The sequence below is a fragment of the Cuculus canorus genome, chromosome 17 (assembly GCF_017976375.1).
Source record: "Cuculus canorus isolate bCucCan1 chromosome 17, bCucCan1.pri, whole genome shotgun sequence".
Taxonomy (NCBI): Eukaryota; Metazoa; Chordata; class Aves; order Cuculiformes; family Cuculidae; genus Cuculus; species Cuculus canorus.
Window position 1 is genome coordinate 11,979,002 of NC_071417.1, and position 27,410 is coordinate 12,006,411.

At 56.6% G+C, this 27,410-nt stretch overlaps 2 protein-coding genes across 2 annotated transcripts; both read left to right on the top strand.

Annotated features, from left to right (window-relative positions):
• The first annotated feature begins 193 nt into the window (after positions 1-193).
• On the top strand, positions 194-13,183 carry SF3A1 (splicing factor 3a subunit 1). The gene is made up of 16 exons (XM_054082762.1): positions 194-396; positions 2,488-2,600; positions 3,711-3,915; positions 4,289-4,546; positions 4,994-5,068; positions 5,701-5,851; positions 6,318-6,511; positions 7,124-7,241; positions 7,363-7,548; positions 7,900-8,021; positions 8,193-8,435; positions 9,041-9,251; positions 10,019-10,173; positions 10,933-11,034; positions 11,250-11,321; positions 12,261-13,183. The coding sequence occupies exons 1-16, from the start codon at positions 331-333 to the stop codon at positions 12,360-12,362; spliced, it is 2,373 nt and encodes a 790-aa protein (XP_053938737.1). The 5' UTR covers positions 194-330; the 3' UTR covers positions 12,363-13,183.
• A 1,202-nt stretch (positions 13,184-14,385) lies between these two features.
• TBC1D10A (TBC1 domain family member 10A) lies at positions 14,386-27,012 on the top strand. Its single transcript, XM_054082544.1, has 9 exons — positions 14,386-14,655; positions 18,590-18,689; positions 22,533-22,640; positions 23,430-23,536; positions 24,124-24,238; positions 24,500-24,565; positions 24,871-25,060; positions 25,368-25,522; positions 25,775-27,012. Exons 1-9 carry the CDS (start codon positions 14,465-14,467, stop codon positions 26,165-26,167), a joined length of 1,425 nt encoding a protein of 474 aa, XP_053938519.1. The 5' UTR covers positions 14,386-14,464; the 3' UTR covers positions 26,168-27,012.
• Positions 27,013-27,410: the final 398 nt, after the last annotated feature.

Below are 27,410 nucleotides of genomic sequence, written 5' to 3' on the forward strand. Positions count from 1 at the left end.
CCACGCCCTCTAAACAGACCACGCCCACGCCCCATCACCTGACCACGCGCCCTATAAGGGTCTCGTTCTTGGAAGCCACGCCCACTCCATAGACCCAGCCACTGGCGGCCACGCCTCCGAGCCGTTCCATTCCTCCTCCCCCCCCCGGGGGGCGCTAATGGTTCCTCCCGCCGCTCGTCCCATCCGCCCCTCCATCCTGGTGGCCGTTGCGTCACTTCCGGCCGCCATTTCACCCGCTGCGGCCCTGGTGGCGAGGGTTTTGTCCCGTCTTTCGTTCGGCCCTGCAGCGGCCTCGGCGGGGAGCGCTCCCCGCCTCCCCCAGGCAGCGCCATGCCGGCCGGCCCCGTGCAAGCTGTGCCCCCGGCGCAGCCCGCGCCGCCCGCCGAGAGCAAACCGGTGCGGGGAGGGGGTTGGGCCTCGTTGGGTGGGGGGCGCCCTGAGGGGGGAGGTTAGGGCGCTTGGGGGGAGAGGGTGTTGCTGAGCGGGTCAGGCCGCTCTGAGGGAGCGCGCTGAGAGGGGGCTTCTTTGAGGGGGGGGTAAGGGACGGGGCGGGGGGCGGTGCTAGGGGGATTCAGGTCGCTCTGAGGGGAAGGCGGTGCTGAGAGGCGGCAGCTGTGAGGGAGAGGGTGTCACTGTTCTGAGGGGGGGTGTCAGACTGCTCTGAGGGGGGGCTGCTCTGAGAGGAGGGGAAGGTGCTGGGGGGGTGTTCTCTGAGGGTTGTGGGCAGGTTTAGGCTGTACTGAGTGGGGGAAGCAGGACTCGCTGGGGCCGTTTTGGTGTCTGGCCTCTCACCCCGCCCTGCTGGCCGTGTGTTTGTGGGGCTGCCAATCCCCATTTTCCATTCAGCTACAGCCGGGCTGCCCCGGGGTCAATGCTGCACTTTGGCTGCAGGCAGAGTCCCCTCCTGGAAGTGTCACAGGGTTGTCACTGTGAGGGACAGGATTATCCACCCTGAGCTCTGCAACAGCCCTGCTGCTAGGAAGGATATGCCAAAGGATCAAACACCTGTGGCAGTCCCACACTCAACAGCACCTTCCTGCTTCTCTTCTGTCTCAGCCATGCTCTTCTCTGCAGGACCCTCTTCTCAGCCTTCCAGAACGAGAAGGAGCTGTTCCTGCCCCACTATTCCAACAGATTCTTGTGTTGGCATCAGCGCTGGCACAGTGGGGAGCAGGGATGACTGAATGTCCTGGGTAGTTTGGTGTAGCCAACACAATTAGCTAAGGCAGTTAGTCTTCAATTAGAAAGTTATGGTTCCCAACAAACACCAGGGACATTCATGCACATGTTTTTGCAAGGCAAGGTTAAATAAAAATGTCTCTTAAGCATGGTGTTGCCTTGTCTTTCAGCTCCTCAAGGTGTCCAGAGGGAGTGGGAATGGAAACTAAACATGTTTGTGGTTCCTTTTCTTAATGCACTTTAAGGTTGTGACTGGAGTGTTTTCTGCCCTGGAGCCCCATGGGTTTAGTGGAGCCAGCAGCTTTATGGGCATTTTAAAATTCCCTGACTGTTGCTGTTGAAGTTATAAATATTTCCCATAGACTTGTTTTTTCTCATGAAAGTTGCTTGGTGATGGAAGGGGAGAAACATCTTTAGTATCCTGGAAAGAGCAGCTTCTGGGCTGACCGAAGGATAAAACCACAGGGAAGGTTCTGAGATTTCAGCTCTGATCCTCCTCCGATCAGTGAGAATGCCCTGTAGAGCTTTGTTCTGCGGAACAGCTTTTGATACAACCGCACTGGCATTGAAAGCTATGATTTATTTAAGTAGCGTTAATCTTTCAGATTCTGGTTTCTTGCAGTCCCACAGCCCTCTGGGAGCATTCATAACTTCCAGACCTGTTTAGCAACGCTGAGTTATTCCTGGTTGCTCCTGGCTCTGTGTTTATAAACCTGCTTGGGATCAAGGCTGAGAGTGGAGCTGCCCGAGGGGTTGTTTTGGTTCCCATGGATTTGCCTTCCCAGTTCCCTCTCTGTGCCCCTGCCTGGCAGCCGGTGCCCTTGACAAGCACACAAATGTTATCTCCCACCTCGAGATCCTTGTGTTGGGAAACAGTGGATGGAGTCGGGGCTGGGGAGGAGGCTAGGCAGCGCTGTGGCTGTTTGAACTCTTCCATAGCTGCTGTTAGGCGTGGGATTGCCAAACGGTCTGTTCAGGTGTGTTAGTGATGTTATTCCCAGTGTAGGGGAGGATGTTGAGAAAGAAGGAAGATGAGTTTTCCAACTGAACGAACTTAAAACAAACCTCTCCTGGGTCTGCAGCCCACCAGGCACAGCTTTCATCTCCTGCTGCTGCTCGATATTATTTGTAATTCCTTCTGTTGCTCTAGCTTTGATTCAGGCTGTTTGAGTTTAGTATCTTGTCTGACAGTGGAAGGTGTCCTCTGTCCCCCCACCTCATTGCCTCATGAATAGCTGCGGTAGTTGCAAGGCAGCAGAGGGCTGGAATTAAAAATACAATACACGTGTTTGTACCTTGTTATTGCAGCCAGAAGAGGAGCCAAAGGAGGAAGCCGCACCAGCCAAGCCTGTGGTGGGAATTATTTACCCTCCCCCAGAGGTCAGGAATATCGTCGACAAGACTGCCAGCTTTGTAGCCAGGTAAATGGCACTTTCGGTGTCTTGTGATTCTGGGGCTTTTCACGCCTCTCCTCTTCCAGTGTCAGTGTCTGCGCAGCTTCAGAACCTGAGACAGGTGACAGTCCTGTGACTGCATATGAAGGGTTTAGGGATTTGGTCCTTTTAACACAGAACAACAGTGCTCTCTTAAAGAGGTGTACGGCATGCTTCGCTGGAGGGGTGAACAAGATTCTGGGTAGAAAGAGGACCTCGTTACAGTCATTCCATTGTGTGATGGAGCCAAGAGCCACCTCAGCTGGCTGTGCGAGTTCTTAACCTTTGTGGCACCCAGACAGGCTGAACGCTGCGTGCTGTCACCTCGCTGAGGAGGGTAGTGGTTGCTGTGGGGACAATTGGTAGATGCTGTCTAGTCAGGCTCTTACTGGGTAGCTGATCCCTAAAGTGCTGCTGTGAACCATGGGCCTCCTCTGGGGATAAGGTTTATCCTGTGGTGTAGAGACCTGCTTGTTTGGAAGAGGCTTAGCATCTAAGCAAGACCTGGAGGTTTCCAGAGGGTGAAGAGAACCGTGGCACAGCAGACGTAGCTTTCTCAAATTCCCCTGAAATAAATGGCTCGCGCTTTGGATGGGAGGAAAGGAGGTGACCTGAGCTAAAACTCGGGGCTCTGCTTAAGGCGGTGCTCTGACATGGTCAGTCTGTGCGTAGCTGGGGATGCCTCCTTTCCTCCTTAAGTGAACCTTCTGGAAATGAAGCTAGTCGTAAAAGCTTGTTAATACAGCAAACAAAATAGGTCTAGAAAGTAGCTTGTAAGCGTCGTCCATGAAATTGTCTCGTCCAGTAAATGATCCTTTATTTCTATGTAGCCAGATGGGATTATGAAACATTTGTGAGTTTTTGACTGTCTCAGATATTCACTGTGAACTGTTCTAGACTAAATCAGGATGAATGCCTTTAATTTATGTGTGTGTGACTGGCTGCTGTGTTGGGTGTGAATTATTAAGAGGTAAACTTCTGTGTAGGAGAGAAAATTGTCTTCTAGTAGCATGAATGTGTCTTTGTAAGAAAGAAACAGGAGTTTACGCTGGAGTCAGTGCCTGTTCATCTAAACAATTCCATTTTTTTCTTCCCCAGAAATGGTCCAGAATTTGAAGCTCGAATTCGTCAGAACGAAATAAATAACCCCAAGTTCAATTTCTTGAATCCCAACGATCCTTACCATGCATACTACCGGCACAAGGTCAGCGAGTTCAAAGAGGGCAAAGCCCAGGAGCCCTCAGCTGCTATTCCCAAGGTCATGCAGCAGCAGCAAAGTGCTCAGCAGCAGCTTCCACAGAAGGTGAGTGTTCCTGTCCTTTTGGTCAAGAACTTGGCTTCCAGCTGGTTGTGTCACAGCCTGGTGTTGAACAGAAGAAGAGCAGACGAATGAAGGAGTTATTTGTATATTTGCTAAAAGACTGCTCTGAGAGGCTTGGAGTTTAGTATCTGGAGCTCTGTTTTGATGCAGATATGCAACCCCAGCTGCTGATAACTCACAGTTGTATGTGAAAGAGCCAATAGATTGTTCTACTTGATCTGTTTTAGTTATATTTTATTGTGTATTGACTGATGTGACTTTCCACACAGTTTTTCTGAAGGAAAAACAGGCTCTCCTGGGTGTTGGTGACAATGTCTTTCTTCAGTCACTGAGCCCTCTTCATTCTGCTCTGCAGGTGCAGGCCCAGGTGATCCAGGAGACAGTCGTTCCCAAAGAGCCACCTCCAGAGTTTGAGTTCATTGCAGACCCTCCCTCGATCTCTGCCTTTGACCTGGATGTGGTGAAGCTCACGGCACAATTTGTGGCACGGAATGGGCGGCAGTTCCTGACACAGCTGATGCAGAAAGAGCAGCGGAACTATCAGTTTGACTTCCTGCGCCCCCAGCACAGCCTTTTTAACTACTTCACTAAGCTGGTTGAGCAGTACACAAAGGTATTCTTGGCTGTATTGCTGTGCAGTTGCTTCTTTCAGCAGCAGTGTTGAGTTTGAAGCCTCCTCAAGCTTTCCAAAACAGCCAGACAGGGAATCTGGCCTCCCAGGCCTGCACATCCTTCAGATCTCACTCTTAAAGTAGAGCGATATCCTCTGTGTTTCTTGGCAGTGCGCAGTGCTGGACACAGTGGGCTGTTCTTAAGTGTATCAGACACTGTTAGAAGTAAAAGTTGGGGGTTTTAAATACAGAGGGTAATCGGAAGGGAAGGAGTGAATATTTTTTAAGTGTCAGAATGAGGAATAAGTGATGAGGGCTGCAGCAAAATACACGGAACATAGCTCCAGGGGCCTACTGATACCTTTGTCTGTGTGGAAAGGGAATCATTGCTTTTGAGGAGGCTTTGGCAAAAAGAATTGTCACTAACTGTCACGCAAAATACATTTCAGATCTTGATCCCACCAAAAGGCTTGCTCCTCAAGCTGAAGAAGGAGGCTGAAAATCCCAAGGAGGTCTTGGATCAGGTATTACATAAAAACTTTGTTAAATTATTGAAGCATTTCACTTCTGTTTTGATTTTTAAATCCTTGCATGTTTCTGACTGACCAGCAGCAAACACAATTATCTGGGGTGCCTCCCCTTGCCTTTAAACTGCTTGATGGTGCTCATGTTGTGGGATTTTACTTGTGATAGCATAGAGAGTGCACAGTGCCATTTCCACTGCGTTAGAGTGGAGTGTTTCCCTCTTGGACAACTTCACGGTGACACCTCAGTCACTGACTGTCCTTCCTTTGACTTCTGTCTTCATCACAAAACTGCTTTTCCTTTGGAAAGGTGATGTTACAGGGGTGTGATAAAGTGTAAACTGTTTGTTGGCTGTGAATCTTTGTGTCGTACGCTTGCTCTTAGCTCAGGAAGCCTGGAGTTCTAGCTTTAGAAAACTGCTTTCCCAAGATGTTGCAGCATGATACTCAATAGCCAATCTGGTAGTTTCTGAATGAAACACAAGTATTTCTTTGTTGTGCCAGGCCTTGGAAGTAGTGCTTGTGTATCTGCCCCGAAGGGGTTGGCAGTGGAACCATCTGAATGTTGTGGAGATGGCTGTGGTGCGTTTTCCGACTGACGTTTGTTGCTTGATTTACGTCTGCTTGTGCAGGTGTATTACAGAGTGGAGTGGGCAAAGTTCCAGGAGCGAGAGAGGAAAAAGGAAGAGGAGGAGAAGGAGAAGGAACGTGTTGCTTATGCCCAGATCGACTGGCATGACTTTGTGGTGGTGGAAACAGTTGACTTTCAGCCCAGCGAGCAAGGTACTGAAGTGTGTTGTAACCTCTGTGAAACTCTGCTCCCTTGCAGTAGGGACTGTGTCCAGAAATGCCATTTTTAGACAGCCCTTGGGGATTACAGCTGCATGTTCTTAAAGGGGAAAGCTGCCTAGCGATAGTGTGCAGGGCTGGATTTTGTCTGGAGTCAGTAGTGTTCTCCTTGCACAAAGTCCAGGACTTCACTAGTGTCTGCTTTTCTACTGCTGGGATGATAGAACTTGTCCTGCTTTCTAGCGATGCTTTCCCCAAAACTGCCTTCATCTTCAGGTGCCGTGCTGATGTTGGTCTGTACAGATTCCACCCTTTCCCAGCTATTTATCTTGGCTCCCAGGAGACATTGATGCCACTGCTTTGTAAAGAAATTGCTTTTCACTCAAGGAACTGATATTTCTCTGTGGATTGAGCAACAAAATGGGATGGAGACACAGAAGCTCTGTTTTTTGCACTGTAGGGAATTTCCCTCCTCCTACCACTCCAGAAGAGTTGGGAGCTCGAATCCTGATCCAGGAGCGTTATGAGAAGTTTGGGGAGAGTGAGGAGGTTGAGATGGAGGTGGAGTCAGACGAGGAAGATGAAAAGCAAGAGAAAACAGAGGAGCCTCCAGCCCAGCTGGATCAAGACACTCAAGTGCAGGACATGGATGAGGTAACTTGCTGATAGAATTGGTGTCACTTTTGCCCTCTAAAGTTTGTGTGGGTTATGATGCCCTTTATTTTCACAGTAAGAAATTGAGGAAGTGAGATTTCCTTCCGACTGGATTTCAAAACAACCTATTTCTGCTGAAATATGGTATTTCTAACGTTTGCCATGACAAAACAAGTTCCAAGAGAGAAATCCAGTAGTTCTCTCACCGAGTGGTGTGGGTTTTGTATTTCTGTCATCAGGCCTCTTGGGCTTTCTTCTGCAGAGTCTGGAAGATGACTCATTGTAGGTTCTTCCTCTCCCCGCTGTACGTAAGCGGTTTTGCTCGTAACAAGGAAAAGGAGAGAGGTTAACCGTAAGCCCCTGCTTGCTGCGCTGTGGTAATGTGGAAGCCAAGTAGTACTTGCTTCCTATTCTGACTCCACTGATTTTCTGAATCATGATTATCCAGAGGAACTGCTGCAGTATAGGTGTCCAGTGGCAAAATGCGCTCCGTTGCTTTGAAGCTGCAAAATCAGTTCTAGCGCTGTGTAGGATTTTTATGCTTTTCTCAAATCGTATTTGTTGATATTTGACTAGAGGAACTTGGTTATGGTTTGTTTTTAACTAACTAAGGGCTCAGATGATGAAGATGAAGGTCAGAAGGTTCCTCCTCCTCCAGAAACCCCGATGCCACCACCTCTTCCTCCCACACCAGATCAGGTCATTGTGCGGAAAGATTATGATCCCAAAGGTAAATCAGAATGATGAAGAAAACCTTTTATTTCTTCCTTAATAATCACAAAAGCATTTGTTTCTAGGCTGCATCCGTCCTCTGAGGTGTTTTTTTTAACAGTGTGGTTTTGTCTTTCTAGCCTCAAAACCATTACCACCTGCCCCAGCGCCAGATGAGTATCTCGTTTCCCCCATCACTGGAGAGAAAATTCCTGCCAGTAAAATGCAAGAACACATGCGCATTGGTCTCCTGGATCCTCGCTGGCTGGAGCAGCGTGATCGGTCCATCCGCGAGAAGCAGACCGATGATGAAGTCTATGCCCCAGGTCAGCATCTGGCACAGCTTGCAAAACTCTGTCTTTAGAATAGTTCTGTGAGCACTTAGCACACTCCTCGCTCCCCCGGGTTCCACCGATAAGGACCAACTTAAATGTAGCTTCCTGTCTGATATCCTCAGGCTGCTGATTACATGGATACATTTGTCATTTGCACATTGAGGCCTTTCTGTAAACTGAAAGGCAAAGAGCATTGGCTGCTGCCGACCAGCTGTCAGCTGCAGTCTCCTAAAAAGAGCAGCACTCGGCCATTGGGTACCAAACAGTTTCAAGATCATTATGAGAGGTTTGATCGTGGTTGATTATATCCCTTGAAGTAAGAATTCCTCTTTCTGCCTACAGGTTTGGATATTGAAAGCAGCTTGAAGCAGCTGGCAGAGCGCCGTACTGATATCTTTGGTGTAGAGGAGACTGCCATTGGTAAAAAAATTGGGGAAGAAGAAATCCAGAAGCCGGAGGAAAAGGTAGAGTGGAAACTTTTTTTTTTAGCAAGCTTCTGTAGTGTTATGAATGCTCAGAGAGACAGGAGTCTATTGAACTTGGTTCTGGCTGTAGAGCTGCTCACTTGATTCATTTGCAGCTCCCAGAACAGTCTGACCAGGCTGGAATTACTCTGATGCGTTTTGTCCTCTCAGGTGACCTGGGATGGCCACTCGGGCAGCATGGCCCGCACACAGCAGGCTGCTCAGGCCAATATCACTCTCCAAGAGCAAATCGAAGCCATCCATAAGGCCAAGGGACTGGTGCCAGAAGATGACAGCAAGGAGAAGATTGGTCCCAGCAAACCCAATGAAATCCCCCAGCCACCTCCTCCTTCATCGGCATCAAACCCCCCAGTTAGCGCTCAGCCGATCACATCCGTTCCTCGTCCGCCCACGGTGAGTATTTGAGCTTCCAAAAGCAAATGGCTGTGCCCGTAGTTAATTAGAAGGGAGTCCTGATGAAGGTCAAGGGTTATAACAGCAGGGCATGAAGTTCATGTTTCCAAATGACTCCTAAACTCTCAGAGGACTATTGAACTTGCTGTAAAAAAGAGAAAACAAAGCTTAGGCAGAGCTTTTCATCCTTTGAGTGCCAGAAAGGCTTGATCAGCTGAACAGAGGGAGATCCTGGGCAATGAGATCTTGGAGGGCAGGAGCACAACTGAGGAATGGGTGTGAGCCATTTACTAGGTGCAAAAAGGGGAGAGGCAGAACGACAGTAGCTGAAGGTGAGAAAGTCACCGGTGACTCATTTGCTCAGTGTTCCCGCCCCAGGGGTTCTGCTGCTGAGGGAAAGAAGAATGTTTCCATCTGTTAATGAGGGTATGTGCCAGTTCGCAGGCAGCCTGGGCTGGCCGTACAGTGGGCTCGCTGAGGCTCCCAGGGAGTCTTTGCCCAGCAAAATCATCTGTGTGTTGCCCTGGTTGTTTTAATCAGGGTTGTGAGCAGCACTTGAGCGTTGCTGCGTGTACATGCTAAGGAAAACCTCGCTTTCTTTCCAGATGCCCCCTCCCGTTCGTGCCGCTGTGGTTTCTGCAGTTCCGGTCATGCCTCGTCCCCCCATGACTCCAGTGGTCCGTTTGCCTCCAGGATCCGTCATAGCAACCCCTATGCCACCAATAATCCACACCCCTCGCATCAACGTGGTCCCCATGCCGCCCTCTGCTCCTCCCATCATGAGCCCCCGCCCGCCGCCCATGATAGTACCCACAGGTCAGTGGCTTCCCCTTTTTCTGGTTAATTGCCAGCGAATTCCTGCATTATGTGGGCTTGAGCTCGCATTCTTTTTTCCTTCTCTGTCTCTGATAATTGGGATTGCAGACCCAATGCATGGGTACTATGGTTAAGAATTTGGGAGTGTTGGATGTGACTTTTCCTGCAGTGCTGCTGTGAGGCTCCAGGCTCCTGGGGCAGTATGAAATAGAGAGAGTTCTCTCTTGCCTGTTTTGTGTCTGTGTCCCCACAAGCCTGCCCACAGAAGACTGAGAATCCGCGCTGCTTCCCAAAAGGAACCAAAGTGAAGAGGAACTGCCAGCACCTCCCTGGGTGTTATGGTGTGTTACAGAAGTTGCTGCTACAAGAGGAAGAGCTATTTTCTGCCCCTTTCTTCAGTAGCTTTGCAGCGTTGGGTGCTTTTGAGTTGAAAAGCACAATATGAAAAAACAATTATTTCTTTTTTCTCTTTATTTTGTTGTTAAATCGAGGTGCTGGCACCGCTGCATGCCAGACTGAGAGCCACGTTGAGAGTGTTTTCTTTTCTGCGGGAAGCCGCCTGCCACTTGTCTTTTCTTGGACTGTTTCCCAATAGAAAAGATCTAATGTTTGAAGTGTGCACATTACTGTTGGTTGTGTTAACTTCCTTCATGTATTGTGCCATTTATTTCCAGCCTTTGCTGGCCTGCTAAAAGTGTGCAAGGGAGTGTCTGTTGTGTACCCGGTTGTGACCACAAGTTGTGTTGTGTCCCCCCATCCTGTTCCAGCCTTTGTTCCTGCGCCTCCCGTGGCTCCAGTACCGTCCCCAGCTCCAATGCCTCCCGTTCACCCACCACCCCCCATGGAGGATGAACCAGTTTCCAAGAAACTGAAGAGCGAGGACAGCCTGATTCCAGAGGAGGAGTTCCTGCGCAGGAATAAGGTGTGTGTAGGTTGGATGCTCGGCCCCCTCTGCCCAGGGGGATGTAGAGCCCGTTCGCTGCTCAGAGAGGAGTCAAGTGTGCAGAAGGGAGTGACTTGTGGAATTTGCTCCTTCCCACTGTCATTCCTGAGCAAACCAAACTGCCTTTGTTTTTACTGGGGAGAGCAATGCACACGAAAGTTTAGTTAATTAAAGGCAGGGAGAGATGGGTTTACAGTAACCTAAAGAAGAATTAATGCTGCCAATAAGCTTTTAAGCAGAGGACTGCTAAGCTGGAGCATCAAGAAGATTTAATTTAACGCTATCAGCATCATCATATGGTACGTGATACATTCCATACCAACCTGAAGTCACTGCTAGACTGAATTCCTCCCTGAGGAGTGCTGTCAGCAGGGGGTGAGTTTTAAGCCCTTTAAGTAGACTGGGCTGTTCTCCTGGACATCTGCATGGAGAAGCTGTCTCCTGTTTAATACTTCATACGCTCGCTTGGCCGTGCTCTGGATGCCTGGCGAAAGCCACGCAGGAGGAGGGACTCACGGGAGAGATCCAGCCAAGTGTGTTATTGTGGCAGTAGGGAAGTAGCTTTCTCAGCATGGAGGCAAATACATTTCCGTATGTTTACTGAGAAGCTGAGATATGTGGCTAGGGTTGGAGATAAATAACTTGTCTGCTGCCGAGTGTCTATAAATAATTTGCTGCTCTTTTATCGTAGTTCTGAGCCTTCTTGTCCCTAAGACACGTTATCTTTGTTTCCTCCAGGGTCCAGTCACGGTCAAAGTCCAGGTTCCCAACATGCAGGACAAGACAGAATGGAAGCTGAACGGACAAGTGCTGGTGTTCACCCTGCCGCTTTCAGACCAGGTTTGTAGCTCATTAACCTGGCCTCTGCCCCTTCTGGGTTTGTTGTGGAGTGTCTTTGCTTTGAGAACAGCGGTTGACCTGCATGGCAGGAGCTGTAAAACTCAGGATGTTCCTCGCGCTGCGGCCCCTTGCCCAGAGGGGTGTGTGGCTGGGGAGCAGTGCTGGTCATCTGCCCAGCGGAGAAAAGCCTGAGCCAGCTCTTTGCTGCTTCCTAGGTGTCCGTGATAAAGGTTAAGATCCACGAGGCCACAGGGATGCCAGCTGGAAAGCAGAAGCTGCAGTACGAGGTGGGTGCAAGCCCTTCAGTCGCTGTGTTTCAGTGCTTTCTCACACACAAACTGAACTCTTACGAGAAGGTGTCATGTGCCTTTTGAGGTATGGGGAAGAGCAGTGGGAATGGTTTTCCTGTCCGTGTGCGTGCTTGGTTACAGAACTGCACGCTGTCACAGCAAAACAGGCCTTTCGTAGGTAGTGTCCACTGATCCTCACGTTGTCGCTGCAGCAGATGTGTCCCCAGAGCGTGATAGCTTTCTCTGAAATCAGCCCGTTACGTTATTGGGTTGTTTCTGACACATAAACACAACAGTCTGCTCCCACTGCTGTGTCTGCTCTGGAAGGTGGGTGAAAGCACCCTGAAGCCCTAGCAGCTTTGAGAAGGCTTTCTCCAAAACACGAAGAGAAAAGGGCTCTCTTCTTGTCCTCTGGAAACTGTTAGAAAGGCTCTTCTCCTTATTTACAACTGCTTTCAAGCTGAGCATGTGCACAGCTTCCCAACCTGAGGTGAACTTTGTGCGTGTACCTCCTTGGAGGTTTGCCCGTGGGCAGATACTGTATTAACCCTTGGCAAGAAGGAAAGCTTTGCTGATTATTTTCTTTAAGTGGGAAAAACCCTGGAGGGGAGCAGAGCTTAAATAACATCATTTCTTATGGTCCCTGTCTCATAGAGGTCTTTTCTAGCTTTAATGATTCTATGATTCTGTCTCTCTGTTTGTGGAGGTATATGGTATAGGTTGTCTCTTCGTACCTTTGTGTCATTCCCAGTTCACCCACCTCCTCCAGTTACCCATCTTGTAAGGCACTGGGATCTCTCCAGGGCTTTCAAAGCCTGCAGCGCTTTGCCCTCGCCCTGTTTAGAGAGGGGGGCCAGGAGGGCATCATCTGCCTCAGGGGTGGGAAGGGAACCTTCGTGTTTCTGCTGTGACTGTTGTCTCTGTTCCTCCCCTCAGGGCATCTTCATCAAGGATTCCAACTCCCTGGCTTACTACAACATGACCAGTGGCTCGCTGATTCACCTGGCCCTCAAAGAGAGAGGCGGCAGGAAGAAATAGGAGCCATGGAGCCCCGAGACATAACACAGCTGCGTTGCCTCTTGTGTAACCCCAACCTTTTGAGTCCTCCAGCCTATCCAGGGCCACTGCGGCCACCCACCAGCTCTGGTGTGAGAGGGAGTTTTTGTTTGGGCGGCTGACAGAGAGGGGAGGTTGGCAGAGCCCTGAAGCTGTATGAGTGTAGTGACCCTGTAGGTAATAGCAGCAGTCTTAGTGATCGATGCTTTGCTCCAGGGCCAGCTCGCCCTTGAATTCCCTTGTGGATGCTGAGGTCTTGCCCAGCTCAGTCGAGCGCCCTCTTTGCAATACTCACTGCCTAAGAACATCATCTGTCCGACAGCACTTGCTGCTTTGTTTATCCCTGTTCTAACTGTGAAAACCTCTGCCTTCTCAACTGCTTATTAAACCCCTTGTTCTTCCTCTGTCTCCCATCTCTCTGCACGAACTCTCGCACTGACCCTGATCTGGAAATGTATCCTCCTTCAGCATGAGCGTACACGGCTGCTCCCTGCAGCAGAGGAGAGCCGGGTCTGCCGCTCCCGTGCAGCCTGTGATTTGTTGTAATAAACACACCGCGTGCTGTGACTTTCTGCCTCTGGAATTCCTTGAGGTTCAGATGTGTCAGAGAGAGACGTGACTGGCTTGGAGAAACTCAGATGGGCTGTGGGAAAGTGATTCTGTTCGAGTCTGTGCTCTTCAGGATGTGGTTTGGTAGGGATGGTGGAATTGGGCTGATGGCGGAATTGGGCTGATGTCTGGACTCAGTCTCAAAGGTCTTTTCCAGCCTTAATGATTCTACAGAAGACATGGGGGGCTTTAATTGAGCCGTTCACTGCAGGAAATCCTTTTGTTTTCTAGGAAAGACTGGCAGAAAACGTTGTGAAAATGTCCTTGGTGCTGCTTTGTTATTCTTGAAGTAAAGCACATGCCAGCGTGTGGCGGCAGGAAGGAGGCTTTGAACTTAGAGTTTTCTTGGAACACATTTTACACCTTGTATCCTGCAGCTGGAATCTCTTGTTTCTGGAGAGCACCCGAGTTGGAAAGACAGGTTAAGCCGGCACTGCCAGGCAGGACTCTGTGGTGTGACGCAGTTAAACTCCAGGGAGGTAACTGGGTGCTGAGGAGTTGGTGATGGGATGCTGCTGCCTGGCAGCTGCTCCTCTGCCGTCGGGATAATGCAGAGCCACGGGCTGAGTATTTTTAGCCAGGTGTTAACGGAGCATCCCCATTGCCTGATTCTGTGCTGAGGGGAGGGAAGCGCCGGCACTTTCCTACCTCCATCCTGCTCAGAGTGTGGCTGTAGGGAAGCTGCCCAGTGCTCTCCCATCCGGGTGTCACCGGTGCTGAGGTGGCATTTTCAACCAAGCCCCTCTTCCCAGCGTGGTGGTCCTGAGCTGTCCCAGCGCTCAAGCAGAGGCTGTTGGAAAAATCTGGGATTGGGTTTAGTTTTGCTTCAGCCCCGTGGCAGCTCCCCCACCACCGTGTCCTTGGGGAGAGGCAGAGGCTTCGCATTGCAGCCCCAGTGCAGTGCCAGCACAGCCCCATGACGTCCCAGTGGCATCCCAGTACAGTCCCAGTATAGCTATCCTGGTGCACTCTCAGTATGTGATTCTAGTACAGTCCCAGTGCCGTTCTAGTGCCATCCCAGTATAGCTTTCAGCACACTCCTGGTGCCATCCCAGTACCATTCTGCGGCCATTCTGTACGCTCCCCGTACACCAGTGTCATTCTAGTGCCACCCCAGCACCACTCCCAGTACAGTGCCAGTGCCACCCCAGCACAGTGCCACTACACTCCCAGTGCTGTCCCAGGGCTGCGATTGGCCAATGGCGCGAGGGCTACCCCTCCCTCGGGCTGCGATTGGCCAATGGCGCGAAGGCTACCCTGCCCTCGGGCTGCGATTGGTCAAAGGCGACGGGGAAGCCCCGCCCTCGCGCTGCGTTTGGTCAATGGCGCAGTGAAGCCCCTCCCTCTTGCTGCCATTGGTCAATGGAGCGGTGAAGCCCCGCCCTCAGGCTGCGATTGGCCAATGGCTCGGGGGCGGGTCCGGGGGCGCCGCCGTGGCCGCGGCGATGGAGGAGCGGCCGCGCTGAGCCGCCGCCATGGCCAAGAGCCGCGGGCCTGGCGAGCCCGGCGCGGGGCTGCCCGGTGCTCGGGACAGCCTGGCCGAGCCAGGCGGCGCCGCCGATGAGCTCAGCTCGCTGGGCTCCGACTCCGAGGTGAACGGCGGCACCGACGAGCGGCGCGTCGACAAGTTCGGGTTCATCGTGGGCAGTCGCAGCGCCGAGGGGCCGTGAGTGCGGGGCGGGGGGGCTCCGGTAGCGGGGGAGGGATCCGGTAATGGGGACGGGGCGGATCCGGGAACGTGGGGGCTCCGGTAATGGGGAGAGGGCGATCCATTAGCGGAGCGGGCCCGGTAACCGGGGGAAGGGGCCTTTGCTAACGGAGAGGGACCGGTAATGGGGATGAGGAATCTGGTAACGGGGATGGGGGCGGCTCCGGTAACTGGAGGGCACCGGTAACGGGGAGGGGGCGGCTCCGGTAGTGGGAAGGGACGCTCCAGAAACGGGGGGAGGGGGCTGCGGTAACGAAAGGGCTCTGATAACGGGAGGGGCCTATCCGGTAATGAGATGGGGCTCCGGTAGCGGCAGGGGCTTCGATAACAGGGTGAGGCTCCGGTAACCGGGGGAGGTGACCCCGGTAACGGGGAGAGGAGACTTGGACGGTAATGGGAGAGGAGGGAGTGGCTCCTCCGGTAACTGTGGGGCGCGGCTCCGGTAACGGGAGGGTGGAGCGGTTTCGGTACCGGTGGGGGGTGTTGAGCGACTGTGCCAGTAACGGGAGGGGAGAAGGGAAGGGGACTGGCTCCACCGGTAACGACACAGGGCACAGCTCCGGTAACCGGGAGTGGGGAACGCCGCCTGTAACGGGAGGAGATGGCTCTGCCGGTAACGGGACGGCAGCAGGGAGAGCGGTAACGGCGGGAGGGGCTCCAGTCCGCGGCCGGTTGGGCTCGGTTTGGCTGCCAAGGGGCCGATGCTGCCCTATGGCGGGGGTCCCCATCCTCCCATGTCCCGGTGCCACCGGCTGGGAGCCCCCAGAGCTCGGGGCTGGAGCCATCCTGCACGCCCGGGATGTGACCGAGAGCCCCGAGAGCCGCTGCGGCATCTCTGCCTGTCCTGCATCCGTGAGGCTGGAGAGCAGCATCCGCCTCTGGCACCCTTGGGAGCCGTGGCAGCGCCGAGGCCTGGCTCCGGTTCTCTCCAGGCCTCTCCTGCTCCGAGCGCTGCATCCCAGCTGGAGACGGCTCTTGGCCACTGCTGACGATGGCCAGGCCGTGGTTCGGCTCCCGGGCGGTGGAACTGGCATTGGTAGCCACCAGCGAGGAGGCGCTGGATGGAATCGGCATCAGTAGCCGCTGGCAAGAAGGCAGATCAAGGAGGCACTGGATGGAATCGGCATCGGTAGCCACTGGCAAGAAGGCAGAGCAAGGAGGCACTGGATGAACTGGCGTTGGTAGCCACTGGCAAGGAATCAGGGCAAGGAGACACTGGACGTAACCCATGGAGGCAGCGGGACAGCCAGAATCGGCCACGCCAGCCCAAGGCACTGGGCCCCTGGGGCGGTGCCGGCTCCCAGGAATGCGCTCCGGGCAGCCGGAGCTGGTTCAGCAGCATGTTTTGGGTTTGCCCTCTTGGCCATGGCTTCACAGTGACGCCCAGAGCAGCACAGCATCGCGGCGGGGACAACGTGTGACATCCTACTTTTCTCCAGTTGGTATCAGTTTTCCTGCCTGGGGCCCCCAGTGCCTCAGTTTCCCTGTCCCCAAGGAGCAAAGCGTTGGCCCTTTGGAAGCCTGAGGGCGTTATCTGCCGATTTGTGAGGAGCGAAGGTGCTGGAGGTTGCATTGCTGGTGCTGGGCAAGGTGCAACGCTCCGGGTGATAAACCCTGACCCTGGATCACGGCTCAGCACCGAAGGAGCGGAGTGGCCCCTCCTGCCCGGCTCAGCTGTACGTTGTGTTTTGGGGACACTTTGTGTGTCCCAGGTATTGTCCCTGGGGAGCTTGGGGTCCGTGTCTTTTTCCCCTGGGGCACTTGGGGTCTGCGTCCTTGTCTCCTGGGGAGCTTGGGGTCCATGTCCTTGTTCCCTGGGGCACTTGGGATCCGTGTCCATGTTCCCGGGGTTCAGCAGACAGCGACTTCCCCGGCCAGAGCTCTTGGCGTTGGTTGGTTGTGGCCGTGGGGGTGCAGATGGCGCAGTGGCTGCGGTTGTTGGGGACTGAGCCTTCCTTGGATGCGCTGGGGCCCAATCCTGCCCTCCTCCGGGGCGTTTCTCTGCTCCCATCTGTCCGGGAGTGGATGAACAGGAGCGCATGGCCTCTCTCTGTGACAGACAGCACTGGGGTGCCTCTGGCTGGAAGGGTTTTGGGGAAGTGCAGGGAGGTGTCCCGGTGTCTGTGGAGGACTGGGGGCACCGGGAAGGGCCGAGCTTGGGGTTGTGCCCGCAGTGTGGATCTGAGCGTTTCCTTTTGGACTCTATCTCAAAGGCCTTTCCCAACCAAGCTATTCTATAATTCTCCACATGGGACACCTCCTGGCCTGGGGTGCCCGCAGCATGTCCTCCCGTCCCAGCCATCTGAAAAGCCTCTGGTCCTCTCTCCGTGCCCGCTGCCAAGCAGCCATCAGCTGTAACAGCTTCCAGGCCGGGCTGGCTGGGCTCCAGCGGGCCGATAGCCAGCTCTTGGATCCAGCGGCCAGCGCTCCCGAGCTTCCCACGCCTCGGAGAGCCCCGGCTCGGGGCCAGCGCTCCCTCGGTCCCCGTGCCGGGCTGTGCCTCTGGCCATGCCCACCCAGCGCTGGGGAGGACGGCGTGGCCGCACCAAGCAAAACGGATACCGTTGCAGAAGGTTTACCCTCCAAAACAATCATGCTCAGCACCGCTGACCCGCTGCGGTGGGTGGAAAGGGCTGGGCAGGGATTGGGGCAGCATTCTCAGCTGGATGCGGCCCTGGGCTCTCCGTGCTGCTTGCTTTTTGGCTCCTCGTGCAGAGAAGTCTGGGAGGAGGCAGATCCCATGTGGCCTGCAGTGGAGCTGGGTCCTCTGCACCTCCTCAGGGGATGCTCGGTGCCTGGTTTGCTGTCCTGGGAAAGGTTCTGGCTGCTCCCGGGATGGGCACAGCCATGGGGTGGCACGGAGCCGAGCCTGGCAAGGCTTTGGGTCTGTTGAAGTTTGCCTTTCTGCACTGATGACTTGAAGGAGCTCCCGCTCTCCCGGGATATCCATGTCCGGCACCTGGTCAAGCTGTCTGTCGCCCCAGCTCGCCCCTGATAAAAGGCAGAGGGTGATGGGGGCCTGGACGCTACGGTCCCGGCTTCGGTGTGGAGACTGCGTGGCCACGGTGCCACCTTCGTTGCCGTATACAGCCTTTCGTGTGGCAGTTGCATCTCCACAGGGACAGCTTTGGTGTGGCCTATGGCAGCGCGGCCGCGGCGTCGGCTTTGGTGTCACATACACAGCCATGGTGCTGGCTTTGGCGTTGTGTGTGGCAGCATCACTGCGGTGTCGGCTTTGGTGTCGCATATGGCAGCATCGCCACGGTGCCAGCTTTGGTGTGATGGCCTCGCGGCTGTAGGGACAGTTCAATGTCACTGCCACATCACCGCCTGCCTCGGCAGGGTTAAGTCGGATTGCCCGGCTAGGCTTAGCATTGCTGGAAAATACTCCTCTCCCTCCTGGGGGACCCTGGGCCGGGCTCGGTGCCGGGCCTGGAGCAGCGCCAGGCTTTTGGAGCGCACGCCTGTCCGGGGCTGTGCGGCTGACATGGTGCTCACGGCCCCGGCTTTCTGCCTGCAGCCAGCGCCTGCCGGGGATCTGGCCTTGCTTGGCTCCTCGAATGGCTCCGGTGATGCTCGCCGGCTCCTCACTCTCCTGCATGCCTGTGTCTCCGGGCACATGTCCCCAGGGATGCTGGGGCAGACGGTGGGTGCAGCGTGGGCTGCTCCCCAGAGGGTTTCAGCTGCTGGGGAGCCAGGGCTGCGCTGGTGATTTCATGGGCGGTGAGCGCTTCCGGCAGCTGCCGAAACGCCGGTGCTCTCGAGCGTGTTCTGGCGGGACTCTGCTCCCAGGGGAGGGCAGGCAGCCGGCCAAGGGGGCACCTGGGGTTGACAGGGGGGGCTCTGCGACACAAGGAGGGCTTGCACCGTGCTAACTGTCTCCTTCCTGCAGGCTGGAGGAGGTGCCCCTGGAGGTGCTGCGGCAGCGGGAGTCCAAGTGGCTGGATATGCTCAACAACTGGGACAAATGGATGGCCAAGAAACACAAGAAGGTGAGTGGTGGCTGTGTCCTCTGCGGCTGAGGAGGTGGCAGGGAGGACAGCGGTGTCCCCTGGATGCTTTGCCCATCACCAGCTCCCCACAGCCAGCTTCTTGCCTTCTGATGATGCTGTTCCCTCCTTGTGAGGTGGGAGGGAAGCTGGAGCTTGCGGGGGCTGAGCCTGTGGTCCCCGAGCCAGCCTTTTCCTGCCCCCATCCATTCCCCGCCGGGCTGGAGCCTTCCTTGGGCTCTTTGGCTGCCTGCAGACAGCTATGGGAATTGTTTGGTCATGGAAACTTCTGGTTTGAGCATCTTGTAGACCAAAAAAAGCTCCGAGTAGGAAACGTTTGAGCCTGATGTGCGTGACGCTGCTCTGTAAGCTGGGGTCCCCAGGAGACTCATGGTGGTTGTGTGCTGGGTGGCTCTGTGGCTCGGTGCTCTTGAGCTCCGGAGCTTGTGAACGAGGCGGAGAAGGGATGCAGCAGCTCTGGGGTTGCTGTGCTGTGTCTGGAGGGGTGCTGGCATGGGCCAGCAGTGCCTGTGAGTGGCCAAAGGGCCTCCTCCACCTCCTCCCCGCTGGCAGAGCCTCCTGGCACTGCTCCGTATGCTGTGCTCCCAGAGTGCCGTCCCTGCCCAGCGCCTGGTGAACGACGCAGGAATCCCTCAGCTCTTTCTTGGCTGCTTGCAAAAGATTCAAGAGAGTTTTTTCGGGACGTGGCAGACGGGCACTTTGTTTCCATCACTCTCCAGCTGTGCTGCAGCATGGCCTCCAGGCTTGGGGGAATGTTCTGGCAGCCATACATCTGGCAAAGGAGCTCCCTCCTGCTTGGGCTGAGCTCCTGGGGGGGCTCCATGGGGCTGATGGACTGTGTAGTCTGTGCTGCAGTGCAAAACTGCCCAGAGCCTCTGGGGGCTGCCCCAGAATGCTGCTCTGTGCCCAAAGCCCTGGGGCTGCTCAGGGAAGGGTGCCAGGCCTGCCCTTGGGTGCTGTCACCTGTTCCTGCGCTGGCAGGAGCCTGACAGCTTTGAGATGGGCCACGCAGTGCAGCTCAGGTCCTGCTGCTCCAGAGAAGCTTCCTGGGCTTCTGAAAAACCCCGGTGTTTTTCTGGCTGCCTGGGGTTGGCTGGCGGCCCAGGGATCTCTTGGGCCAGCTCCTGCTGGGCTTGCTCACACCTGCACCGCTCCGGGATCCTGAAACGTTCCCTCCTCTGCCTGCCTGGCCCAGATCCCAGCAGAGCCGCGGCACCGAGCTGTGCCAGTGCCGCGTGCCGATCGTTGCCCTTTCCAGCCAGACTGAAGGAGAGCAGATGCGTGGGCAGCTCCTGCTGCTCTCCAAGTGCAGGCAGTGCTCTGCCTCCTCCTTGCTTTCAGCATCGGATATGCTCCTGGTTCTCTGCAAAGTGGGATCCTGGGGTCTAGGTACCCCAGTATGGGGGTGACGGCAGGACCCAGTACGGAGCCAAGTGGATGAGAAGCTCCAGTGGCCCAGATCCCAGCAGAGCCCGGCAGTGAGCCGTGCCAGCGCCGTTTGCTGATCCTTGCCCTTTCCAGCAAGACTGACTGAGAGGAGACGCGTGGGCAGCTCCTGTCGCTCTCCGGGTGCAGACAGCGCTCTGCCTGCTCCGTTATACCTCAGCCCGGATGCTCTCCTGGAAGTGTATGGTGGGATCCTGGGGGCCAGGTACTCCCAGCATGGAGGTGATGGCAGGACCCAGTGTGGAGCCAAGTGGCTGAGAAGCTCCGGTGTCCCAGATCCCAGCAGAGCCACAGCATTGAGCTGTGGCAGTGCCGTGTGCTGATCTTTGCCCTTTCCAGCCAGACCGAAGGAGAGCAGAGGCATGGGCAGCTCCCACCCCTCTTGGTGTGGGTAGCGCTCCGGCTGCTCCTTGCTTTCAGCATCCCTCAGTCCAGATGTGCTCCTGATTCCCTGCTGGGATCCTGGGGGCCACGTGCTCCCAGCACAGGGGCGATGGCAGGAGCTAGGATGAAGCCAAAGGGACGAGAAGCTCCGCTGTTTGGCTCCGGTTGCACGGAGCCTCGCCAGCTGGAGGGGCTGCCTAACCGAAACCCAGCAAGGCAGCTTCCTTCCTGGCAGCTTAGCCAGCAGGAAGGAGAGCCGGCTCCAAAAGGGAGCTGTCAGCAGCGGCAGCGCTGCCCGCAGCCGCCCTGGGCATCGCCCGCCGTGTTTCCTGCGAGCACAAAAGCCCTGCAGGAATTGGGACCTGCCCGGATAAACAAGCAGCGCCGCAATGAGGGAGCAGCAAAGCCTCCCGGGACGCAGCGTTACCGGCACGCTGGGCAGGGCTGCTTGGAAACACAACTGCCTGCTCCCAAGTTACACTGGCAAACAGGGAAAAGGAGCTTTGGGCAGGCAGGAGAGGCCCGGGGAGGCTTTGGGAGCAGTTGGCCATGGCTTACAGAGCCCTGGCACATCTCCGGGCACATGCCACCGGTGTGGGGACATAAGGTGCAGAACTCGTGCTGGGGTTTTGCAGGGTTTTATGTGAGGGAACTGTGCCGAAAGGCTATTTTGAGGCTGCACCTCGAATCTTTTGTTTAGTTTTGGGCCTCTCATTCCAAGAAAGATGTTGAGGGGCTGGAGTGCATCCAGAGAAGGGAACAGAGCTGGTGAAGGGGCTGGAGAACAAGTCTTAGGAGGAGCAGCTGAGGGACCTGGGGTTGTTTAGCCTGGAGGAGACTGAGGGGAGAACTTATTGCTGCCTACAACTCCCTGAAAGGAGATTGTGGAGAGGGGGGTGCTGATCTCTTCTCCCAAGTTATAAGCAATAGGATGAGAGGAAATAGCCTGAAGTTGAAGCAGGGCAGGTTTAGATTTGACATCAGGAAATATTTCTTCACAGAAAGGATTCTCAGGCACTCACAGAGGCTGCCCAGGGATGTGATGGAGTTCCATCCCTGCAGGTGTTTACAAGACAGGTAGATGAGATGCTCAGGGATCTGGTTTAGTGGTGGACAGGTACGGTTGGGCTTGATGATCTCAAAGGTCTTTTCCAACCAGGTGATTGTGTGAAAGCACCAGTCTTGTGGGGTCCCACCTTGCTGCAGGCCCTGGCTGAGAGGAGATCGTGCTGCTGCTTTCCAGGGGCTGGAGTGGGATGGGTGGGATCTCTGGTCTCGGTCCCTCTGGGTGCTGGCAGCGCAGTGTGAAGCCAGCTCAGCTCCCTGCCGCTGGGCACTGCCTCACCTGGACTTTGCTCCTGGCTGGCACCCTGTGCCAAGGAAACTGCGGACCGACAGTGGACACGGAGCTGGCCGTGCATGGAGCTGAGGCCAGGCCTGCCCTTCCACCTAGGATAAATGGGTAGGAAGGCCGAGCCGCTCGGCAGGGCGCACCTCGCTGCTCTCCGTCGGCTGGGAGCCCTCTCCTGCATCCCCAGTGCTTCCCATGGGCCATGATGGGCTGGGGAGCGAGCCACCCTCTCCCTGCCTTGGCTCCAGTGTTTGCTTTTCCAGCTTCCAGCAGGATCCTGCTTTGAGGCAGAGCTGGGCTCGTTTGGAGCAGTTTGCAAGCCACAAAGCCTTGGCTGAGCTTCTGCAGCCCTCGCAGCTCCCTCGTGCTGGTGCAGCTCTGGCTGCCGTCCACGCTGACATGTTGGGAGCGATGCTGGGGAGACGGGGGGGAGCAGGATCTCGGGGTGCAGGTTCCCGCGCTGCCCTGTAGGTCTGTGCAGCACCAGGGACACGTGGCATCCTGTCCCTAGGGATGCAGGGACACAGCCCCTCGTGCAGGGAGGGCACAGGGAGCAGCCTGTGGCTGCGGTGTTGGGCCTGGCTCCCGTCACTACTCCCCAACTGCTCCATGGCTCACTGTGACGGCTGAGTCTCTCCTCACAGATCCGGCTGCGGTGCCAGAAGGGGATCCCGCCCTCGCTGCGGGGCCGTGCCTGGCAGTACCTCTCCGGGAGCAAGGTCAAGTTGGAGCAGAACATCGGCAAGTTTGACGTGAGTGTCTGCGTTCTGTACTGGAGTCCTCAGCATAGGAAGGACATAGATATGATAGAGTGAGTCCAGAGGAGGCCACGGAGATGATCTGAGAGCTGGAGCACCTCTAATACAAGGACAGGCTGGGAGAGTTGGGGTTGTTCAGCCTGCAGAAGAGAAGGCTGCGGGGAGACCTTAGAGCAGCTTCCAGGACTGGAAGGGACTCCAGGAGAGCTGGGGAGGGGCTCTGGATCAGGAAGGGCAGGGATAGGGTGAAGTTTTGAGCTGAAAGAGGGGAGATTGAGATGAGGCCCAGGTTGCCCAGAGCAGTGGTGGCTGCCCCATTTCTGCAGATGTTCAAGGCCAGGTTGGATGGGTCTTTGAGCAACCTGATGTAGTGGGAGGTGTCCCTGCCCACAGCAGGGGTGGAACTGGATGGGCTTTGTGGTCCCTTCCAACCCAAACCAGCCCATGATTCTATGGGTGTTGCTGGGAACCTTCTGGCACTGTCCGTGAGGGTGGCCTCGTGGCCGGGGCAGTGCTGTGATGGCTCCTTCTCCCTCCACGGCTGGGGCATCTCTTGGGGTCCCAGACGCTGCTTGTTCCTATTGTGGGTGGGTCCAGGAGCCTGGTGTCCCAGCCAGAACAGCCTGACCCACAGCCTGATGGGGCTCCTGTTCGGGGCAGAGCCACATCAAGCCCTGTGGCTGCTCCAACGGCTCCCCTGGCCTCGCTGCGGCCCCACATGCCAGGGTGGGACCGGCACCGTGCCGATGCGGGGTGTCACTCATTCAACCCTCTTCTTCCCAGGAGCTGGATCTCCTCCCAGGGGAACCGAAGTGGCTGGATGTGATCGAGCGGGATCTCCATCGGCAATTCCCCTTCCATGAGATGTTTGTCTCCCGTGGAGGCCACGGGTAAGTGGGGCTGCTGCCTGTTCGGTCCTTGGCAGCCCTTGGGCTGGACCAGCTCCATCCCAGCTCACAGAGCCGCTCTTGTGTCCCCCACAGTCCTCATTCTCCCCCAGCTCGCCGGGCATCCAGGCATGGGCTGAAAACAGGGTTGCTTCCCAGGAGCTCAGCGTGTGGGTTGCAGCCCTCGGCACCAGCTCTGACACTTTGGCGCGGTGGGAATCGCAGCGGCAGGAGGGTGGAGGCGCCTGGCTGTGGCCTCTGTTTCACCAAGGAAATGCCATTGCCCACGTGTTGAGGAGTTTCTGCGCCCTCGTGCTTGCAGCTGGGTCCCTGCCCAGCAACGGCTCGCCCTGAGCCAGCATCTCTGAGAGATGGTCATCTCCCTGCCTCTGGGCGGCATGGGACCACCATGGGCAGGGCTTCCAGGTTGTTGTGTTCCATGGCCATGGGTTTGTGTGGAAGCAGAATCCCAGCCGGCTTGTGGAGGCTGCCTGCGATGCCCAGAGCTGATTTAGCCTGCTGGGTTCCATGGGGAAGGCTGCTGGGCCATGTCTGTGCCCTCAGTCCCTCAGCCTGGGGTGTCTCCACAGGCAGCAGGACCTGTTCCGCGTGCTGAAGGCCTACACGCTGTACCGCCCGGAGGAGGGCTACTGCCAGGCCCAGGCGCCCATCGCCGCCGTCCTGCTCATGCACATGCCAGCCGAGGTAGGAGCGTGGCGGGGAGGGCCGGGACACACAGTGGTCAGAGAACTGGGACCAGCGGGAGGGTGTGGGTGTCTCAGGGTGGTGCTGGCGGGCAGGATGCTCGGCTCATGGCACCCGTCTACCCCAGAGCTGAGCTGGTGTGGGTGCCTATTGCCCCAGGGTTGATTCCCTCTTCCTCCCGTGGTCCTTGGGAGCAGGGTGGTGGATGGAGGGACGTCGTGGGGTCTCCTGGGTGCTCACGCACTGTCCCTTGGCTTGCAGCAAGCGTTCTGGTGCCTGGTGCAGATCTGCGAGAAGTACCTGCCCGGGTACTACAGCGAGAAGCTGGTGAGTGAATGGCCCTTTGGTGGTGGTAGGGACCTGCCAAGTCTCCAGCCTCAAAGCTCCCCCACCTCCTCAACCAAGAGAAAGAAAGGAGTTTGGGAAGCTGCTGGGTGCCGTGGTTCTCGGGAGCACCTTGCAGTTGGGAATGGAGTGCTCAGCGTAGCTTTGCCGGCATCCACGGGGCACAGCTCTGCTCCCGTAGCCAGGTCTCGAGGGTTGTGGCTGCTCCCCTGGGGTTGGGTGCTGGGGAGCCGATCCCAGGGCTGGGGTTAAGGTCCTGCACGGGGCTCTCCGTGCTGTCCCTGCAGGAGGCCATTCAGCTGGACGGGCAGATCCTCTTCTCGCTGCTGCACAAGGTCTCGCCCGTGGCCTATAAGCACTTGAGCAAGCAGAAGATCGACCCCATCCTCTACATGACAGAGTGGTTCATGTGCGCCTTCTCCCGCACGCTGCCCTGGAGCTCTGTCCTGCGCGTCTGGGACATGTTCTTCTGCGAAGGTAGAAGCTCCCCACCGTTCTTCTCTTGGCTGCAGCTCCTGTGGCGTACGGACAGCACTGGGGACTGCAGGAGTGCTGCTGTGGCTGCTCGCCTCTGCCTGGTGCATGGGACCCATTGTGGGGCAGGTTTGGGGCAGACACATGCCTGGGGTGGAGACAGGGCTTTTCCTGGGGTTTAAGGGGGCACACACATCCCAAATCCACCCTCTTGCGTGTCCTGACTGCTAGCAGGACCGGCACCACAGCATGTGAGGAACATAGTGGCTGCGTTACCCTGGCACTCACTGCCTCACCTCTCCCCTCACAGGAGTGAAGATCATCTTCCGTGTGGGCCTGGTGCTCCTCAAACACACCCTGGGCTCCTCGGACAAGCTCAAGTCCTGCCAGGGCCAGTATGAGACCATGGAGAGGCTGAGGGCCCTCAGCCCCAAGATCATGCAGGAGACTTTCCTGGTGCAGGAGGTGAGGTGCTGGGGGAAGACTGAAGACCACGTGCTGGACTGGGGTGGCTTTTGGGTGGGCAGAACTGGTGTTACATGAGGGCAGTTCCCAAAAGGCTTGGATTTTGGGTTGCCTTTGCCTTCAGGGATGGATCCAGCACCCTCTGCCCCAGGGGGAGATCCATCCTTACCCAGAGGCTGTGGTGACAAACCGCCCCCAGGTGGCCCTGGCACGGTCGGGAAGATGCTGATGGGACAAGTCTGTCCCCCACAGGTCATCGAGCTGCCGGTGACGGAGCGTCAGATCGAGCGGGAGCACCTGATCCAACTGAAGAAGTGGCGGGAGACGCACGGGGAGCTGCAGTGCAAATCTCCCCCGCGCTTGCACGGCGCCAAGGCCATCAGCGAGGCTGAGCCCCCCACCCGCAAGGCGCTGGAGCCCGTCCCCTCCATCATCGTCCCTCCTGGCCCAGCTCCCATTCCCAAGGCCCGCAAGAGCAAGGAGAAGAGCCGAGAAAAGAGCCTGGCTACCCCCGCCAACGGCCCTGCGGCAGAGGGCAATGGGGCGCCCGGCTCGACCCGGGAGCTGCTGCACCCCCAGGTCTCCCCCCACCACCAGTCCAAGGAGAGCCTGAGCTCCCGGGAGAGCGAGGACACGTACTTGTAGAGCCCGGCGTGGTGCTGGCTCCGTAGCCCGGGGCTCAGCTGGGCTGTGCATGGACCCGGGCGCGAGCACTTTCCTGGGGGCTGTGCGGGGAGCCGTGGTGCTCAGCACTGGGGGCTGCGGGGACAGGGACGGGCTGGGGGGACACCGCAGCCCCAGGCTGCCTGCTTGGGGCGTGCTGAAAGCTGGGGGACAGCAGGAGCTCGGCCAGGTGGGGTGCTGGCACCCAGAGCGGGGAGCCCTGGCAAGGGGGTGGCTGAGCCACCGGAGCCCCCTCCCCATGGCCGGGGGGGGGCCCAGGCAGCCGCTCCCCATCCCGCAGCCCTCAGAGTCCCCCCTAGCCCGCGGGCAGACCCAGACCCAGTTCCTGAGCCCTCGCGCCCGGCGCAGGGGGACTTGGGGGTACGTGAGGAGCTGGGGGCCCCCTCTCCCCCCTCCTCTTTATCTAGCGAGGATATATCGAGCTGTAGCCCTATCTGTAGTACCGAATTTACCTACTCACTGAGCCTATTTATTCTTCCTCCGCGGCACAGGATGGGGACCGAGGTTGGAGCTGCCCACAGGACGTGCCGGAGGCACCGGGGTTTGATGCCAGACCGTGGGGCTAAAACCCCCCCATCCCTGGGCTCCCCTCGCCCCTTCCCCACCGCTGCCGCCCACCCTGGGGCCCCAGGGGAGGGGAGACGGGGTGGGCGAGTGGCCAGGCACTCCCTGGTCGTGGGGTCCCCCCTCTCTCCCTGCCCTCCCCAAGGGTTGGGGGCAGCTTTGTAAAATAAAGCGGGGACAATGGTTTTGTACAAAGGGGTAAATAAAGCAGGATTGTGTAAAGGCGCAACGCCTCTTGCTCCCAGTTGTGTTCCCGTTGCCCTCCGGTGCTGCGGGGTGAAGGGTGGCATGGGATGGGGGGGCATCTCCTACCTAGTGATGCATCAACACCGGTTTTGGGGGTCACCCTGACCTGGACTCAGTTTCCCCTGGGTGCTGAGCGGGTGCTGTGCTGTCCCACACAGCACCGTGAAATGATTTTGGGCTGGAAGGGACTTCAAAGCCCATCCAGTTCCACCCCCTGCCGAGGGCAGGGACACCTCCCACTGGAGCAGGGGCTCCAAGCCCCATCCAACCTGGCCTGGAACCCCTCCAGGGATGGGGCAGCCCCCACTGCTCTGGGCTGGGGCCGCTCCGGGCAGCCCGGGGTGGGGGGGGGCAGGGGTTCCCCCCGCTTGGTGCGGGGCGGTCCGGGGGCGGT